General features: G+C 39.3%; 1 protein-coding gene across 1 annotated transcript in view; it reads left to right on the plus strand.

The window, feature by feature from the left end:
- Positions 1-16,710, plus strand: part of vat1l (vesicle amine transport 1-like) — a 41,615-nt gene extending 24,905 nt beyond the window's left edge. The window contains exons 8-9 of the mRNA XM_059504425.1: positions 11,736-11,819; positions 16,053-16,710. Of these exons, the coding sequence (XP_059360408.1) occupies positions 11,736-11,819; positions 16,053-16,151 (183 nt within the window). The 3' untranslated portion in view covers positions 16,152-16,710. The remainder of the gene's footprint in view (positions 1-11,735; positions 11,820-16,052) is intronic.
- The last annotated feature ends 4,225 nt before the right edge of the window (positions 16,711-20,935 follow it).

The raw sequence follows: 20,935 nt of genomic DNA on the forward strand, positions 1-20,935 counted from the left end.
TTATGAGGTTTAAATCAGAGAACCAAACTGAAAAATAATTTTTTTTAATTTGGTGCAGTTGGTAAAAAGTAAGATTTTCATAGCTTGTAATGCAAAATAAATGATATATTTGCAATAGTATTACAGACTATTTTACATTGAATGCATATAAATGTCAGTTGTCACTCTTTACCTCCCAATTAAAGGTCTTACTAAAATGATATTTAAATGCTTAGTTTTATGATCAAATCTCTATTAAATGATTATAATTTTTTTGTAAGAAGCAAAACATATAATGCAATGTAATACAATGACAATTGAGAGGTAAACAAATAAAATTCCAAGAAATTCCCCAAAAGCTTGATGTAACATATTTGATACTCAGATTTTAACATGATTTTTTTCTTAAAATAAACCTTTTGATTGTTTCTTCAGTCCAGTAATTGTTCATCTTGAAATATTACCTGAAACAAGGAAAATCCAAAAATGGCGCCGCACATGGCTGCTTCAGTGCTTGGCTCTCCAGTGTTTGTACTGTTTTTGTTCGTTTTTCCTGTTTTTTGTTTAACAAACACGATCAGTTTCACCAGGGATGAACTGCTGAACATTCGGCAGAACACACCACATGATATTTTTCCGGATTTCTATTATACAGACGTTTTACTGAACATTGTTATCGGAGGAGCAGCGGCGCTGATCAAGCGCTTCAGGACGCGCAGGCGGGGAAAGCGAGCGGGAGCGCTCGTCAGACTCAGGAAGCGCGGATTTTGAACGCCGTTGCCTAGCATCCATCTCGCAAATCTCCGCTCTCTACCCAACAAAACGGAGGAAACTCCTTCTGCTTTCTCGGACAAATAAGGATTTCTCTCACTCTGCTGCTCTGTGTTTCACGGAAACCTGGCTGAATGACGCCATACCGGACAGCGCGCTCCATCTGCCGGGCTTTCAGCTGTTCAGAGCGGATCGCGACGCAGAATCAACGGGGAAATCGCGCGGCGGCGGGACATGCTTTTACATCAATGAACGGTGGTGTACAGATGTAACTGTGTTAAAGAAGATGTGCTGTCCTGATCTAGAAACGCAGGTTATCAACTGCAAGCCGTTCTATTCGCCGCGGGAGTTTCACTCGTTCATTCTGGTTAGTGTTTACATTCCACCTCAAGCGCATGTGAGCTCAGCTTTACAGAAACTCGCTGAGCAGATCACAGACACAGAACAACAACACCCGGACTCTGTTTTAATCATTCTTGGGGACTTTAATAAAGCCAATCTCTCCCGTGAACTGCCAAAATACAGACAGCATGTTACCTGTCCCACAAGAGACAGTAATATACTGGATCACTGTTACACCACAATAAAGGATGCATATCACTCTGTTCCACGAGCAGCTTTGGGACGTTCTGATCACCTTCTGTTTCATCTTATACCGACCTACAGGCAGAAACTAAAATCAGCTAAACCTGTATTAAGGACTGTGAAGAGATGGACCAGCGAAACAGAGTAGGATTTACAATCTTGTTTTGACATCACAGACTGGAGCGTTTTTGAAGCTGCTACCACCGATCTGGACGAACTCACAGAGACTGTAACATCCTATATTAGTTTCTGTGAGGATATATGCATTCCTACCAGGACTTATTTAACATTCAACAATGATAAGCCATGGTTTACAGTAAAACTCAGACACCTTCGTCAGGCCAAAGAGGATGCCTACAGAAATGGGGACAGGGTCTTGTACAATCAGGCCAGGAACACACTGAACAAAGAGATTAGAGTGGCTAAAAAGACCTACGCTAAAAAGTTGGAAGACCAGTTTACTTCCAACGACTCTACTTCAGTTTGGAGAGGACTGAGAGCCATCACAAACTTCAAGACACCATCCCCTTGCACTGAGGCTAATCAACGACTTGCTAACGACCTGCATGAGTTTTATTGTAGATTTGAAACCCCCAACACCCACTCTGACCATCTCCCTACACAACCATTAACACCTCCTGCAATCCCCCTCTCCATACCTCCTGCTCTTCAAATCTGTGAAGATGATGTGCGCCAGGTCTTCAAGAAAAACAAAAGAAGAAAAGCACCAGGCCCAGATGGCGTTACACCAGCCTGTCTGAAAATCTGTGCTGACCAGCTGGCCCCCATCTTTTCACAGATCTTCAACAGATCTCTGGAGTTGTGTGAAGTGCCTTCCTGCTTCAAACGCTCCACCATAATCCCCATTCCAAAGAAACCCAAGATAACAGGACTTAACGACTTCAGACCTGTGGCTCTAACGTCTGTCGTCATGAAGTCGTTTGAAAAACTGGTTCTGGCTTATCTGAAGGACATCACTGGACCCTTACTGGACCCCCTGCAGTTTGCGTACCGAGCAAACAGGTCCGTGGATGATGCAATCAACATGGCATTGCACTTCATCCTGCAACATCTGGACAAAACAGGGACTTATGTGAGGATCCTGTTTGTGGACTTTAGTTCGGCTTTCAACACCATCATCCCAACAACCCTCCAGACCAAACTGACCCAGCTCTCTGTTCCTAGCTCTATCTGTCAGTGGATCACCAGCTTTCTGACAGATAGGCAACAGTTAGTGAGACTGGGGAAATTCATGTCAAACAGCTGCTCCACCAACACTGGTGCCCCTCAGGGATGTGTTCTCTCCCCTCTGCTCTTCTCCCTGTACACCAACGACTGCACCTCTAAAGACCCCTCTGTCAAGCTCCTGAAGTTTGCAGACGACACTACAGTCATCGGCCTCATCCAGGACAGTGACGAGTCTGCTTACAGACAGGAGGTTGAGCAGCTGGCTGTCTGGTGCAGTCTTAACAACCTGGAGCTGAACACGCTCAAAACAGTGGAGATGACTGTGGACTTTAGGAGAAACCCCCCTGCACTTTCCCCACTCACCATCATGAACAGCACTGTGGCTGCAGTGGAGTCATTCAGATTCCTGGGAACCACCATCTCTCAGGACCTGAAGTGGGACAATCACATTGGCTCCATTGTGAAAAAAGCCCAACAAAGGTTGTACTTCCTTCGCCAGCTGAGGAAGTTTAACCTGCCACAGGATCTGCTGAAACAGTTCTACTCAGCCGTCATTGAGTCAGTTCTGTGTACTTCAATTACTGTCTGGTTTGGTTCAGCTACAAAATCAGATATCAGAAGACTACAGAGAACTGTTCGGACTGCTGAAAGGATTATTGGTGCTCCCCTGCCCACCCTCCAAGAACTGTACACATCCAGAGTGAGGAAAAGGACTCAGAAAATCACTCTAGATCCCTCACATCCAAGTCACCCCATCTTTGAACTTTTGCCATCTGGCCGGCGCCTCAGAGCCGCAAATACAAGAACAGCAAGGCACAAGAATAGTTTCTTCCCCCAGGCAATCTACCTCATGAACAGTTAAATGTTTCCCACTTAAACTTATGCTTATGCAAAAATGTGCAATATCCTTATATTTATTTGTTACCCCTCCATCCTAGAACATTCCTGCATCTCACTCAATCCTATTCCATTATCATTTATAGCACAATTGTTTATACACTTATTTATTTGCCAATTTGTAATTCTCCTGGAAAATATATATTTTTTTTTTTTTTTTTTTTTTGTCTGTGTGTTGTTGTCTCTGTTTACTGGAAGCTTATGTCACTAAAACAAATTCCTTGTATGCGCAAGCATACTTGGCAATAAAGCAATAAAGCACTTTCTGAAATGTTAGGGTTAAACCTGGAAAAATTTATTTTAGGATTTCTTTTGTATGTTTTCGTGTAAAATAATTAGAGTATATTTAAAGGGATACTCCAACCCAAAATGAAAATGTTGTCATTAATCACTTACCCTCATGTCGTTCCAAACCCATAAAAGCTCAGTTCGTCTTTGGAACACAATTTAAGATATTTTGGATGAAAACCGCGAGGCTTGTGACTGTCCCATTAGGGCCAGTGAAAGCCAGTGCTTCAAATGGGCCAGGCGGGGCTAATAGCCTCGGTCCTGTAGCACGAGGCAAAAATAGTGCAGTGTTTCCACCGTCCAGCCGGTGGGGGGGGGGGGTCGGGGGGGTCGGGGGTATAAGTCATTCTACGAAAGCACTGTATAACTGATACAGGCTTATTTTTTTATTTTATTTTTTTTCCTTTTTATTCAAAACAATTCCAAACATGCTTAATATATCAGGAAATATCTCGTTTCTCAAATATGTGTAGGTAAACGCGTTTTGCACCTTTATAGATTGCTATTTGATCAATATATGGAAATGTAGTGTAATCTATTAACTACACATAAAAACCTGACTTTTTACTTAAGTGCCATATCATGCCATAAAATATTTTTAATACGACTGAATTTGCATTTAATGTAAATTTTAATAACAATATTGTAAGATACTTATTTTAACACTTTCATTTTACAGAGAGTAAAGAACATTTACATTATCAAAAAACATTTTCATTCAGTCTAGCCAGAGTTCAGGCACTCTCAAAAACTCCCATTAAAATCACTGAAGCACTTTACATTATGAAACGAATATCTTACTTACATTCGTACGTACATCAGCACTTTTTGCTGTTTCTGATGAGAGAATTCGCTAAATAAGTCAGCGAGCAAGTGAACAAAACACTGCGTTTCAGTGATGACTCTTCTGGACGTCTCTGATTGGCCATTGCATCCATAAGCGCAACAGAATAGTTTCTGATTGGTTATCATGAAGCGTTGTACGAACGCGTCTGTCTCTGGCTCAGCGCCAGCCAGTGAACGCAGATTTGAATTTAGCAGCTGATGCTGTGCACTGAACGATCTAATCACATCGCTGTGATTGTATCAAATATATAAAAAATATTATTCTGCAATTTTTTTTTTTTCGTTTGGAAGCTGCATTTAAAATCCACTTGGCTCAGAAATCTGAGGGGGCACGTGCCCCCTCACTTCGAATGGGCACGACGCCTCTGGCAAGGCGCCATCCAGCTCGTTGGAAGCTTGAAACGAAACCCCATCATTACACCAACAAAAAGAAGTTATCAGAAAACTAATAAGAAATAAGTCACTGGTACTACTGTAGCGCGATCACAAAACGAACACGATAAAAGCGGCCGTTTGTTTGCATGCTTTGCTAAATATTTAATTACAAAAGCATGATGTTTTACTATAATAAGTGACACTTTGATCATGATGAATTTATCATAATTGAAAATGTCACACAGAAAAGCGTTATCCTGCTTATTCAGTTGAGTCTGTTTCTGTTTATTTGAAGTCACAATAGCCTATATACATCACATTTAGAAATAATGATAATTTCTGTATTTTTATAAAAGCTCCCGAACAAAAAAAAAAACCTTTATTATATTTTTATGACATATGCTACGTGGAGATAAACTCTTGAGACGAGACTTATGACAGATAAAATATGTTACTAAATAAATACACGTTTGTGATAGAGAATAAGAAGCTGACGTATGATTTCTCCAGCGGTCGTATTTACCATGTTTACTATGATATTGTTAATGGCTAGCGTGCATAGTCTTTTGCATTGTTTTATAGATACCTCATAATGCCTTGTATGGTGATTATAATCCACATCGGATCAAGTTATTTCAAACACTTGCTGATGACTGAAAGTGAGTTTTGAGCTCAACTTATTTTAAAAAGTTTTTAATTCTGGTGTTATAGCTTAACTTTCTGTTATGATCCATGACACAGACGCTCTCCAGATGCAGAGAAACTCTGCCTTTGTTCATAACCACTCCTCTAACCCCGGCTTGCCCGCTTTAGCCCAAGGTTTTCGTCGGGCCTAAAAACCCTGGCCATTGACCCCGAGGAAGCACCGACGAATCACGATCAAGCCCTGGCAGTGACAGTGGAAACGCGACTGGCCATGGCACGCACTAGCACGCCCGCTTTTGGCCCGACAGTGGAAACGCGGCTATTGACTTCCAAGTAAAATACCCTGTCAAGGTCCAGAAAAGTACGAAAGACATCGTCAGAATAGTCCATCTGCCATCAGTGTTTCAACTGTAATGTTTTGACGCGACGAGAATACTGTTTGTAAGCGAAGAAAACAAAAATAACGATTTTATTCAACAATTCCTTTGTAAACAGTCTCCTCTGTGTCTCTCCATATCACCATATGCTCTTCTGTATCAGCCGCGGCAATGTAACAGTGTAGCAACTCTCAGTGCAAACTTTTTGTTGGAGTGGGACAAAGGGCTCTCCATAAACAGATCAAAAGCAGACTTCTGAGTGTTGGGAGTCTATATACACACTTTAATTTCTTTCTAATCACAGGCTTCTTGAAAGCTCTTAAGATTCCTCTGTGCAGATCTCATGGGATGAGGACTAGTGTTTGATTTTTGTGAAGTGCTCTCTGATTTACATTTGGAAGAACAAGTAAAGCACTCTAATCTCATTCATTAGGATGTGCCTAAGTATTTATGTAAAAATTAAGTTTAAAACGGTAAACCAGATTGTAAATTCTGATAAATTGTTGACAAGCCATGTTCAAACTTGTTGTAAAATAGCTGATACAATTAACTGTAGACATTAGTTCAGGCTGCACCCTCATAGTTGACTTAACATTAGTTGGCGAGAAGAGGCTTAAGGCCCAGGCATCCTTTTTTTTGTGGTTCCTCACACAGCATAATGGCAAGCGGTGATTTATGTGGACATGTCTGATGATGAAAATTACTAAACTAAAAATTGTCATTTAGTCACAGAACAAAAACTGTCCATGTCCATGATGGACAGATCATTAACAGTTGATCGTTTTGGTAATTGCTTTATATCGACCAGTGAATCTAAACATTTGCTTATCATTCTTCGACCAAAAGTAGGGCTTATCATTTGAAACTGAAACAATTAAGTATTAGCGACTTTACATCATTCAAAACTATAAAGTGTCTACATATATTTACTCACAATGTCAACAAAACAAACGTTGTGCTTTTGTAAAATAAAATAAAAAATCTCCATGTATTTGAGAGCATCACAAAAATGGACTGAAACTTAGCGTACAGATTACTTCCCTCATAGACATGAGAAATATATCTATAGACTGGGATGCACATAAGTTTTCCAGTTTGGTTCTCATGAGAGCACATGGAGATTTGGTTTGGTGCTCACACTGCACATAGTGTGACCCATTAAATATAACAAAAAAAAAACTAATAATAGTATTATTTCACTTTATTTTTAAATAGAATAATAAATAAAGTGCAATAATATATAGTGCTAATATTTACATTTTAATTTTTGTTTAAGTGCATTACATTTAGCCAATCTAAAATGGTGATTATGCATTAACAGCTGTCAACCATGTCACTATGCAAATGAGTCCCGAATTTATTTGACTTATAAGTACAGTTTATATCACTAATGTGCGTTCCTGTTTATAGAAAGCTTGAAATGTCTACTTTAAAACTCTGGGGAAAAAAATACTCTCTGATTATGTAATCCATATGAGGTACTTTTCTCTGTGAAGGCGTGTAACTGTACTGCGGAGATGGAAAGTCAGCATCATCAGCTTCATCTTTGAGGCCGACACTGACTCAGAAAACAGTAGTTTAGTTATAAATAAATAAAATATCTCCTTGCGTTTTTCCCCCCAACACATTCACATAATTTATTTTGCTCGTTCTTTGTGGTGTGCATTTATGTGTACGATTGCGCACAGAATAGGCTATATATTAAAGGCCAACCCACCATATACAGTAAGTACTCAGATGAATATAAATGTGTGATTAGTCGAATACTGGTTTAAATTAACGACTGCTCAGTTAAAATGATTTTTAATCTGGAGTAGCCCTACTGGCCACTGTCCAGAATACCTTAGCAACCCATATAACAATGACCTGGCAACCACCAAGAACACCTTAGTAACCACATAGCTATGTAAAACAGTATTTAATAGGTTATGGGAAAGACACACATGGGGTGGGGGTGGGTCCTGTCAGTGACATTCCTTTAATTAAAGTTGCAGAGTAACCCAGATCATTATATTCAAACAGCTGAACAGAACGACCGGCCGAAGCCTGATAAAGTCAGAGACTGCATGTGCTCTGATGTGTCTGACGAGAGACTAATAGTCCTCACAAGCTGTGGTGACACCAGGCTCAAACTGGCACATAACAGGGAACACACTAATGTAAGGTCACTCCGTGGCTCATGCTTGAGAATAAAAGAGTTCAGAGCGGTTTCTTAGAGGCAGCATGTGCTGTCCTATGGTTCCTCATTTATATTAACCGAGCTGAGAAATTGTTTTACTGCTTAAAAAGCCTTCAGATTTAATTTAGTACTTGTTCATACATATGATGTTCATATATTATAGCTGACCAGCAAATCACAGGATTGGCACTTTCTTTCCATTCCAGTACAGTGACTCTTGATCAGGTGCATTATTTGAGTATTATTTGAGAGCGAGGGAAGTGGGCACAACGCCCGGGCGCTCAGACTCCCGTGACTTCAGTGTGTGGGAGGGGAATTCCAGAGGGTGAAAACCAGTGCCAACCTGAGCTCATTGTAGGCTGATCTGAGGTTACCTTTTGTACCTTTTGGTAATGAACATGTTTAGGATACAGATCAGGGCAGATTTTCAATGTTAAGATTCACTTTTCTGAAATAACAATATTTTTACCATTGCTCCAACCACATAGACACTGAGTAATAATTAGAAATGGTCAAATTGATCTTTTTAATACTATGTGATGTTCTGTTGCTCTGTTGTACTCAATTACGTTGCTTTACACTCAGAAAAAATGGTTAAAAAAAACTGTCACTGGGGTGGTACCCTTTCAAAAGGTACACTTTTCGACCATTTAGGTACTAATATGTACGCTTTATGTTCTAATATGTGCCTTTAAGGTACCAGTATAGGCTCTTTAGGTACAAAGGTGTGCCTTTTGAAAAGGTACTACCTCAGTGACAACTTTTATACCTTTTTATCTGAGAGAAATATTATGGACAGTTACGTACAATTATGCAAACTACTTGAGTTAAAAATAACGGCTATAATTTGCATAATTCATGACTAATTGTGAAACCAAAAAATAAAAATTTGCTGAAACTGTACTCACCCTCAGGTCATCACTTGCTCAGCAATGAATCATCTGCAGTGAATGGGTGCCGTCAGAACGAGAGTCAAAACAGCTGATAAAAACATATAACAATAATCCATAAGTAATCCACACCACTCCAGTCTATCAATTGACCTCTTGTAAAGTAAAAAGAATGTTTGCAAGAAACAAATCCATCATTTAGGCATTTTAACTTTAAAGCATCGCTTCTGGCCAAAATATCAGTCCATAGTAATGCTTCCTAGTAAAAAAAAAAGTCAATCCCTGTTGTCCTATCACATCAAAATTCACAGATTTGTTTAGAAATGTTTTGGACTGGAGAGAGCAAAATTAAGAAACTCATATTTAGCTGAAAGCAATGGTTTGAAGTTAGAAAACATTTTAGTTTTGTTTGTTACAAACACAGCGTTTCACTTCACAAGACGTTAATTGATGACTGGAGTGTGGATTACTTGTGATTATTGTGATGAACTGTTTTGGATCTTTGGATGGCCTGAGGGTAATTTTTCAGCAAATTTTCATTTTTAACTCACAGCATTTTTTCAGCATATTATATATATATTCTATTTGCAAATATTTCATATTTATTACAATAAATTATAATTATTTTAATGTTCTTCTTTCCTTCCCCATAATGTTTAGGACATGATTATGGCCTTATGTTGACTTAACTAACTATATTAAAATGAATATGAGATTGTCTGACAAATCTTGTGCTGTAACAGGCCTTCATTAATCAAAAAAGCTCAAATGCTTTCTGGCAAGTTACATTCAAAATCCACAGTTTGAATATGAAGCTTCTGGCCTAGAGCCATTGGATTTAAGCATTTTAAAATTGGATGTATAAATGAATATTTGTGAGGCTTTGAAAATTAGATTTGTGCTGAAACCCCTGAGTGAATCAATGTGCTTCTGGCGATTTAATGAGGCAGTCTTCCACTGATGCATTTTATTACCCCAATCCTGCTTAGCCACTGTGACTCATTCAGACACAATTAAACCCTCCGCATATTTGCAATATCACTGATTCTAAGGGACACGGTTGGAGAAACAACCCTTGTTGATTTATGGGAAGAGGGAGTGGATGTGGATGATGTCTGTAAGCAGATTTATTACTCACCTGATTGGCAGAACAGCAGGGCCATTGGTGGTTAAACCCTCTGTCCTTTGCTTTAAAGCTAAGGTGTTTTTGGGATGAGTTACATGCGGAAGTTTAATACTTAGCAGGCCTTAACGAGTACCATTTACACTTATGTAATGTGCATTTTAAAATAATCATAGGGGTCTTTTTGAGGTTCATGTCTTTTGCAACACATTTTGCTTAATACTTGGTTTAGACTATATTATAAAAAATAATACTTTGTAAAATTAGTGCATATTTCATGTTTCTAAGAAAGTCTTTTATGCTCCTTATACCAAAGCAACATTAATTTGATGAAAAATACATTAAAAACAGTAATACTTTGAAGTGTTTAGAATTTAAAAGAACTAGTGTATATTGCTGCACTTATCTGATGAAATACAGTAAAAATGTGCAATATAGAGTATATATACGTACATTCATATTGTGAAATATTATTAACATTTAAAATAACTTTTCTATATTAATATATTTAAAAATGTCATTCAATCTTGTGATGGCAAAGCTGATTTTTTAAATAAACCTCCATTTCAAATAAATGCTGTGCTTTGGAACTTTCTGTTCATCAAAAAATCCTAAAAAATGCATCACCGTTTCCACAAAAATATTAAACAGCAAAAACTGCTGTTTTCAACATTCATAATATTAAGAACCAAAACAATATGTGTTTTAAAATATTAAACATGTTTTATGTCTGCCGACTGGATGAAATCATAGACTGAAGTTAAAAATCAGAGTCTGTGTCCATCATAGACTGTGGCAATTTTCTCTGAAATCTGTCAACTCCAACAGTCCAAAATCCGCAGACTGGCCTTGACTTTCAGTAGTTGGCGTTGCCTCGTCCAGGCTGTAAACCAGGGAGAAAATCTATGAAATCTAGTGTGCTCCATCCATTAGGGTGGTCCAAACCCATATAGTTTTCTTTCTTAGTGCACAAAAGGAGATTGTTCCTTCCTATAGAATTGAAATGAAAGGGGATTGTAGCTTTCCAAATGGATGCAATGGCACAAAAGAAGTCATTTACAAAATCTGTGCATTATTTTCTAAGTCTTCCAAAGTCATATAATAGTTGTTTGTGAAATAAGTCTTATTTTGAGCCTCACAAATCCACTTGGGGAAGAGCTGAAGATTATCAACGAATAACAACTTAAAGTTCTGTCTGTTCTTCAGACAAAGGCTTCAGAAGGCAGAATGTAGTGCACAAATCATAGGAACTGCACTCATGACTTTTAGAAGCTGTAGTCGCCATTCATTGGAAGTTTGTGGAGAACTTAGCGACCAACAGAATTATTAAAAAATCTCTCCTTTTGAGTTCCACTAAAGAGATAAAATCATACAGGTTTGAACAATGAGGATTTCAAAGCTGAAGTAGAGTTGATTGGGTTGATTTCTGATTGAGACTGCTGCCTCCTTTAGTCTTGTCTGTGGCACTTCACACTTGACATGAGGCAATTTGGAGCTTAAGAATCACTGTATGAGATAGATCAAAAGCACATTTGTTTGACTTAATGAGGTCTTGTGCGTGTGTGTGATTTATTGCTCTTGTTAACCTGTAGGTGAAGGAAGCCATGCAGAGAATCCATGACAGAGGAAACATAGGGAAGCTGATTTTGGACGTGGAAAAGTCGCCCACGCCTTTGGTGAGTGAGTCATCCTAAGACCCGCGAGCAAAACATTATAATTTCATGTCAACCATTGGTGCTGCCCATTCATTTTTCAGTTTTCATAATGGCTTGCATTGTTCAGTTTTCTAACATCATTTATTTAATTCAGCGTATCCAAAACTGTGTGAGAGAAAAGAAATGATCTTTTATGGAGCACAAAGGCAGATCAGAATAATACACCTGTTAACTTAAAAAAAGGAACATAAAATTGAATTATGACAGTGATCCAAGAGTCAGGCGACTCAACAGTTTCCATGGAGACTGCGCCTTATGACGCTGTTCTCAGACAATCTGTGGAAATTGTGGCTTACAACAGCATGCTTTCATGAAATCTACCTTTAGTGTCTTCACTTAAACCTGGGAATTTCTTAGAGGAGCAACGGAAGAAGAACATTTGAAAAAATGTTCTCCAATTTTCTCCCTTCCCAGAAGATTTTTTTGTGTAGATGTTGATCTTTTAGCTAAGCAGCCTTGATCTTCTGTGTCTTAGATGTTTCTCCTCAAATATGGAAGATTTTTGAAGGAACAGCTGATAATGTCTAGCTCAGGACCATTGCCGTAGCCAGGCTTTGAAAATTAGTGAGGTCCAGGGGGGTTCTATAATAACCTCCTTATTATAGAATAGTGCTATAATAACCCCTATAAATACGAATAATTATATACTGTAACACTTGATAAGAGACAGAAATGTAGATGTTTTTAGAGGGATGCTCATTTTTAAATCATACCCTATTTATTGCATCAAAGTTTGTTAATACTATATTTATGGGGTGGTTAGTTTTATCAGTTGTTTATTATTCATGCAAACATACATATTTCCCACCAAACGTGTTATTTTTTTGGGTAGTCAAGATTGCAAAAGACAATACCTGACAGTCAGCTCCAGTGGTGCAAAAGGTCAAACGTGTGTCAAACATATTTTGATGTGATCAACCCGGGTCCAAATCTGCCATTTGGCGATTTTTTTTTTTCTCTCTTTTCAGATTACAAATCACATCAGAAAAGCATTTATTTTCAATGAAAATAAAGTAAATAATCAAAAAGTCAAGGGTAGGTGTAGAAATGTCTTTATTGTCCTCAATAAGTTGTTATTGCATACTGTTTTATAATGTACTACAATACTGAGGTGCAGATAATTACCACTACAGTATTTGCAGTAGTATACAGTAAATAGCTGAAAATCCTGCTATTTTAACATAGTATAAATAGAATCTATAGATATTTACACTTCGTGTAAATAGCATATCACTACAAAATGTAACTTTCTAAAGTGTTAAATTTAGTGGAAAAACAAGTAAAAAAAACGCTTATAATAGCTGGATCTGGCAACACGGAGGCAGTGTCTTGCTCACAACTCTCTGAAGACTCGTTCACTTCGGAAGCGTCTCGCAGCGATCATTTTCATACTACGGGCACTAAACTTTCAGAATTATACATGCAGACTGTAGCAAAGTTTGTTGGTTGGAAGGAAGAGGACAAACGGCTCCGTCCACTGGACCGTATCTGGCACCTCCTTTTTAGTAAGGTCAGTCAAAGGGCTGGTGAGGTCCGAATAATTAGGAATAAACCGTCTATAATATCCCGCCAGCCCCAAGAACTGCCTTACATCCTTTTTGGTCTTGGGACGTGGGCAGGTCGCAATAGCAGCTGTCTTATCAATTTGGGGACGCACCTGCCCATGCCCCAAGTGGAAGCCCAGATACCTTACTTCCACCCGCCCAATCGCACACTTCTTTGGGTTGGCCGTGAGCCCTGCTCCCCTCAGCGACCTCAGGACAGCCCTCAGATGCTGCATATGCCGCTGCCAATCATTACTAAATATAATGATATCATCTAGGTAGGCAGCCGCATACGCAGCATGGGGCCGCAGAATCCTGTCCATGAGGAGCTGAAAGGTAGCTGGGGCCCCGAACAAGCCAAACGGAAGGGTAACAAATTGGTGTAATCCGAACGGCATTGTGAAAGCGGTCTTTTCTCTGGACAATGGAGACAAGGGGATCTGCCAATAGCCCTTTGTTAAGTCCAGTGTCGAATAAAAGCGAGCCGCGCCCAGCCGATCAAGCAACTCGTCAACCCGCGGCATTGGATACGCGTCGAATTTCCACACAGCATTCACCTTGCGGTAATCTACACAGAAACGGACTGAGCCGTCAGTTTTCGGAACTAAAACTATCGCCCAGTTACTATTAGATTCTTCTATTACCCCCATGTCAAGCATAGCGCCTAATTCAGCCTGAACTACTTTTTTCTTGTGCTCAGGTAAACGATACGGCCGGCTGCGAACTACCACGCCCGGCTCGGTCTCGATATGGTGCTGAATCAGGTTAGTATGGCCCGGTAGGGGTGAGAAGACGTCGGCAAACTCTGCCTGCAATTTCGTTAAATCAGTGAGTTGGGACGGCGAGAGGTGATCTCCCCCTGCAGCATCATCCTCTCTGCCAATCACTGTTGCGAAGATCACTGATTCTGCCTCATTCCATTTTTTAAGAAGATTGAGGTGGCAGATCTGACGGGACCCGTTCCTATCGGACCGTATTACCTCATAATCGAGATCTCCGACCTGTCGTGCGACCTCAAACGGTCCCTGCCACTTAGCCATTAATTTGGAGCTCGACGTTGGGAGTAATACAAGTACTTTCTCTCCCGGTGCAAATTTGCGTAACCTAGTTCCCCTGTTATACAGCTGGCTTTGGCGGTCATGGGCTTGTAACAAACTCTCTCTTGATAGCCGCCCCAATGTGTGGAGTTTTGTTCTCAAGTCCAGCACATGCTGAATTTCGTTTTTGCCCTGAGATGGTCCCTCCTCCCAAGTTTCTCTCAGTACGTCGAGCACCCCCTGGGGCTGGCGTCCATAGAGAAGCTCGAAGGGGGAAAACCCCGTGGAGGCTTGCGGGACCTCTCGCACAGCGAATAACAAGGGCTCTAGCCACCTATTCCAATTTTAGGCGTCTTCGTGAACTAACTTACGGATCATGGATTTAAGTGTGCGATTAAATCGTTCGACCAGGCCGTCGGTTTGTGGGTGATAGACGCTAGTTCGAATCGACTTAATACCCAACAATCCGTACAGTTGGCGTAGCGTACGTGACATAAACGCCGTGCCTTGATCAGTGAGGATTTCTTTTGGAACCCCCACCCGGGAGATAAGACGAAACAGGGCATCCGCAACACTTTTAGCGGAAATGTTGCGGAGGGCCACCGCTTCCGGATATCGTGTTGCATAATCAACTATGACTAATGCAAAGTGATGTCCTCGTGCCGATCGCTCTAATGGCCCGATGAGGTCCATACCAATTCTCTCCAAGGGGACCTGCATTCAGGGAAGAGGGCGCAAAGGCGCTTTTGGGGCGGCCGGTGGGTTTACCAACTGACATTCCGGACAAGACGCGCACCACCTGCACACGTTGTCATGAATGCCCGGCCAAAAGAAATGGGCCATGAGGCGATTTAGTGTTGCTGCCTGTCCCAAATGGCCCGCCACTAGTGTAGCAAAGTTCGTTGGTTGGAAGGAAGAGGACAAAGGGGTCGGCGGGACTGCTGACAGTTTTATTATAAAATAAAAAGAACTCAAAAGTTACAAACACCCAAACGGTGACTCTTATTCTGCCAGCGCTAGTTCCGGGTTACTCTTTCCGGTTTCCGTTTTCGTTTCCGGCCTGGGTCAGCAGTCCGTCTCTCTCTCGCTTGCTTCCGATTCTCCTGGCGTTTTAAACTCTCTCCACGCCAATTACTAGAACAAGAAACAGGTGATGATAATTTCTGCCCAAACCACTCACTTACCGCTCGTCTCCTGATTCTCTCTCCCACTGCAGACTTCGCTAAACCACGCCCCCCCCTGCCACACAGACATTCATATGAGGAGTTTAGCAGCAAATTAGTCAATCAGAGAACAAATTTTATTTTCCAACATGAAAAATTTACTGAGGTCCGGACCTCGGTGACCTCATAGCTGGCTACGGCCATGCTCAGGACCCTTAAGAGATAGTTAAACTAAAACTTTGAGTTTTTATTAATTTAGTAATATTTAATTTATTATTATTATTTTTATTTTTCCCTTTTTATTAATTTAATTTAAGTCTCATTTTGGTTATTTCAGTACACAAAATTCTAATTTACTAAAATTAGTAAATTTAAAATGTAAAATTAGAAATTATATATATATATGTCAGTCCATGTTTAAAACACAAATATTTTTGATTTATCTTTCAGATGGCCAATGACAGCACAGAGACCAGTGAGGCAGGTGAGGAGGAAGAGGAGCAAGAGGGAGACAATGAAAACAAAGAGCGAATGCCCTTCATTCAGTGAAGCCAGACTCCACCAGAGACTATCATGAACCTGTGCTGAGCTCCGTGTCATAGTGAAACGTATCTGTGTGTGTGAGATGTGTTCAGTCTATTGTTTGTCTGTAACTTTGCCAGTTTTGGACAGTGCAGTCAAAAATACCACAAAACATTAAGTGTGTTGTTTCATGTTTTACTGAAGTGCCATTCTTAGTGCAGTGTTGAATTGTTACAGTGTTTTAGACCAAAACGTTATTGTAGGATTGACTTTTCGTGGAAGCTTTTTGCAGCCTTTGGGATGTTTTATTTGACCCCGTGAGTCAGTGGATTGACAGATGACTACAGTCAAAGTCCAAAATTAAAGCCTCATACATACCGGGACGATTATCGGGCGCGCTTATCGCCGACGTTTTTATTTCCTCTTTGTCGTTACGTATGTCGTTGCCGTAAGTGTGCTCGGCAAGACCGGTTTGTGCCACCAAGTCGTGTTTTACTGTAACTTCAGCAGCTCCAGGCATGTGAACAAAAGCGCCAATCTCATTGGTTAGCCAGTTTTTAACGTGGCGTATCAAACCGAAAATTATGCTTTTGCGCATTAGTGTGCACATGCACACTCACATCACGAGGCATTAAATGTCAGCGATAAGCACAATCATTGTCCCAGTGTGTAACATTACGAGGCTTTATGTTGTCGTCACAACAAAGTTTTTTTGAATTTAACCTCACGCTTAAAAGTTTACTAAGTGATTTGTTCACACTAAAATCATGTAAACTCGCATATTTATTACATTCACTATACTCTTTGAAGCAGTGAGTATTGCAAAATTTACAGATTGGCACTATAGGGCCTTATAAGTGTCTCACCCCAACCATTTTGTAAAGAAAAAGCGGGTCAAAGTGGAAATAAATTTTTGTGCTAATCAACATTATGCCAGAAGTGCTATAGATTGAGCTGACCTTAGAATGCTCCTTTGCATTGCCTAAATAATGAAGAATGATAACGTGCATCGCATGTTTGTGATGGGTTGGGATGGAGAAGGTAAAGCGTTAGCCCATTGTTGTCATGCGGTTGACTATTTGGCGTGCACATTTTTAGCGTGCCACTGTTTATCTGTTCAGAGCATCTGCGTTACCCAAATCACATTAGAAAGACAATGAAATGAGTTGTCATGATCAGCTACTATATGTAATGTAGCCCCTACAGTATTATGCATCACCTTAAAATTGAAATTCTGTCATAATTTACTCACCCTCACGTCTTTCCAGATCCGTAAGACATTCTTTCTTCTATGGAACAGAATTGGAGATATTTCGCAGATTGTTCATGCTGCTTTTTTCTACACAGTGGACCGGTGGTGAGTAAAGTTTTTGATGAGCTTTCCCAGTAAATCAGCAGTAAATGTTCTGATGTTAAGTATCTTCTTGATCATCTTTTCAAACTAGTAACCAACAGTAAACAAACAAACAAATAAATAAAATGCATCTTAGTGCCTGAGGACCAGAAGGCTTGTCAGTTTTTCTTTTTGTATTTCATGGACACTTTGATGTCAAAGATATTCAATGATTTAAAATCTTTCTGGCCTACATATACCTCACAAATGAAAACTGTGGTTGTGTTCTTGAGTTTTATTAGTTGTGTTTATGTGTTGGTGCTTGTGTATGCTATGTTTCCCCCACAAACTGTTTTTATTCATCTCTTCCTTAATAATTAAATTAGTTGGCTTTATAGAGGATATTTACCAAAAAGCCAGTCTGATAATAATTGATCATGACTTTTTGAGTTGTGTTTCTTTACATTAAAAGAATAGTTTATAAAAATAAAAGATAACTTACCCTCCAAGCTGTAGATGAGTTTGATTCTTCATTAGAACATATTTGGAGAAATTTTGCAAAACATCACTTGCTCAGCAGTGTCAGAATGAAAGTCCAAACAACTGATAAAAACATCAGGAAAATCTACAAGTGATCCACACGAGTCCAGTCTATCAGGTAAATTGAAAAGCTGTGTGTTTGTAAGGAAAATGTTTTAACTTTAAACCATCAACATTGGCCAAAAAAATTTAACAATACATATATATTTACATTCAATCGTTTAGCAGACGCTTTTATCCAAAGCGACTTACAAATGAGAACAATATAAGCAATCAAAATACAAAAGCAAAACCATACAAAATTGTTGACTTTTTACAAACATGCGGATTTAGGTAATGGACTGGGGTCATGTGGATTACTTGTAGATTATTATGATGTTTTTATCAGCTGTTTAGACTCTCATACTGACGGCACCCTTCAACTGCAGAGGATCTACTTATGAGGAAGTGATGTAATCTGTTACGATGAAGAAACAAACTCATCTTCATCTTGGATGGCTACGATTTTAGCTAATTTTCATTTTGGGGTGAACAGTTCCTTTAAGCAAGAATGGAATGACTGATAATCACCCACTTTCTAATTAGGCCCACCACCTTTTTTGAGATTTGTTTTAAAGACTTAAAGCACTACATTACTGATGTGTTAGTAGATCCCAGCTCAAGACACACTAAAGCATATTGTTGCCTTGTAGTTTTAATTTGTAGATGTGCTTTTATGTTGTGGTAGATTGCAAACACGTGCAATCTGAATAAAATGTTGTGGAGATTGTTTCTATGGAGTATGATTTGGTCTTTATGCCATTAAAATGCTGTTATGCACATGGACCTAATAACATTTCTCAAGTCTCCTATCTGATTTTTTTGCAGCAGAAGTGATAACACTGATTGAAACATGACAGACACAAATGTAACCCCAGAGGTTACTCTCACAGAAGGCATTGTGGAAATTAACAAAGCTACACTTTGCACTTTTCGGGTGAAAATATTGCGGTCAGTGGCCATTTCGAGGTTTTGTTATTCAAAAATCTGATATAAATGTGTTTGGCCTTTCCCATGGATTTCTGACTGTCACTGCAGTAATGGAAATATTTGCCAGAATAATTAAATTGTTCCACGTATATTGATTTATCTGAAAAGGTACTTTTAACCACCAATGAAGCTATCTATAAGATTACCTGCTGCAACATTTTGAAGGATTTCTGGGATTGAAGCTTTTAAGCTGGAAAAGGAAAAAAATAAAATACAAACAAGTATTATGTATCATTATTCAGCAATATACGTATTATATTTATTATTATTTATTTTTTTATGTGAGGAACTGTTGCAATTTTGTAACTCTTTACAGTAAGGTTCTATTTGTTAAAATAAACAAACAATAGCAATTAAAAATACTTATAAGGCGTTTATTAATCTTAGTTAATGTTCATTCCATCATTTACAAAAACATTATTCAAATCAAATGCTGTATCAGTAATATTATTTGTTGGACCTCAGCTAACAATAACAATGAAAAGTTGCATTTTTATTACCTATAGCATTAACAAAGAATCATAAATTATGTAACAAATGTATTACTCATTGTTAGTTCATATTAGTTAATGCATTAATGGGCCCTTATTGTGAAGTGTTGCCTGAAATTTAAACGATAATTGACTGAAAATTCAAGTCTCCTTAGCATAAGAGTTCATGAAAGAAGTACTGATATTTACGAATGAATTTTTCCTTTAAATATCATCATTTCAATGAAGTTAATACTTTTAGAAGTTTGTGTGCTTTCATATTGCTTTAAAAGCTTCAGTTCCTATTTTTTGTTATTGCATGGAAAATTCGTGCAGTACATTAAAAATGTTTATATTATTTGTGATGCATCTTCATGAAATGTGCAAATGTTCTGTCAAAATCCTCTCCTTTTTTTAAAAGAGGAGTCTAAATGATCTGCAGGGCACATGTCATGTGTTTCAAAGACTAAAATTGGCTGAGAACCGTACTACCTTCCCCAATCAACAGCCTGTTGTAACAAGGAGTCGGAGGCGTTCGGATCCATATGCAGCATTTATTAAACAGAATGGTCATACAGGCTAACGCATTCTCATCCCAAGGCGTCATATACTGACCCTCTTGACATTTCGTCAACATCCTACGCATATGGCACCCTCTAGCGTCAATATGAGACACAGATTATGGGTTAGGGTTAGGGTGAGGGTTAGGGTTAGACCGCTAGGAGGCGCCTTCTGGCCCATTTTTATCTGCTTCTAATATTGACGCTAGAGGGTGCCATGTGCGTAGGATGTTGACGAAATGTCAAAAGGGTCAGTACATGACGCCTTGGGATGAGAACGGTCTGTACAGGCAGAGATCAGGAGTGGCGTCAGGTGTGTCAGGGATAACCAGAATCGTAATCAGAAACAAGCAGGGATCGGGATAGGCAGCGGAGAATCAGAGTCGGAATAAACAGTCCAAAGGTCAAAACACAGGAATAATAAACACAGGAATAATAAACACAGGGAAAACGCTCGGAAATGTCAGACTGGCTAAACAAGACTTCGCCGTGAGTGAGAGTGAGTGTGCTGCTTTTATGTGTGTGTGTAAATGAGGTGCAGGTGTGGCAAGCAAATTGGCTGATGAATGAGGTGCAGGTGTGGCAGGGTGATTGTGATGCAGTGACTCATGGGTAATGTAGTTCGGGTGTGGTGCAACAGTTTGAGAGGTGCTAGTGTCCAAGTGAAAACTGGTGGTGAATGGGTGGAATGGTCCTGACTGGAGTGCCCTCTACTGAAGCTCATGGGCACTCCATCTAATGATCGTGACACCTGTCTCCAACTCTAACTAAAATCAATATGAAGCTATTCATATCCTCAAGACATGTTTATGAACAACCAGTTTCTTTAATACTTGGTGTAATTGGTCTTTATGATTCAAAATATATGGATCTTTAATT

Source organism: Carassius carassius, chromosome 2 (genome assembly GCF_963082965.1).
Source record: "Carassius carassius chromosome 2, fCarCar2.1, whole genome shotgun sequence".
NCBI classification, from domain to species: Eukaryota; Metazoa; Chordata; class Actinopteri; order Cypriniformes; family Cyprinidae; genus Carassius; species Carassius carassius.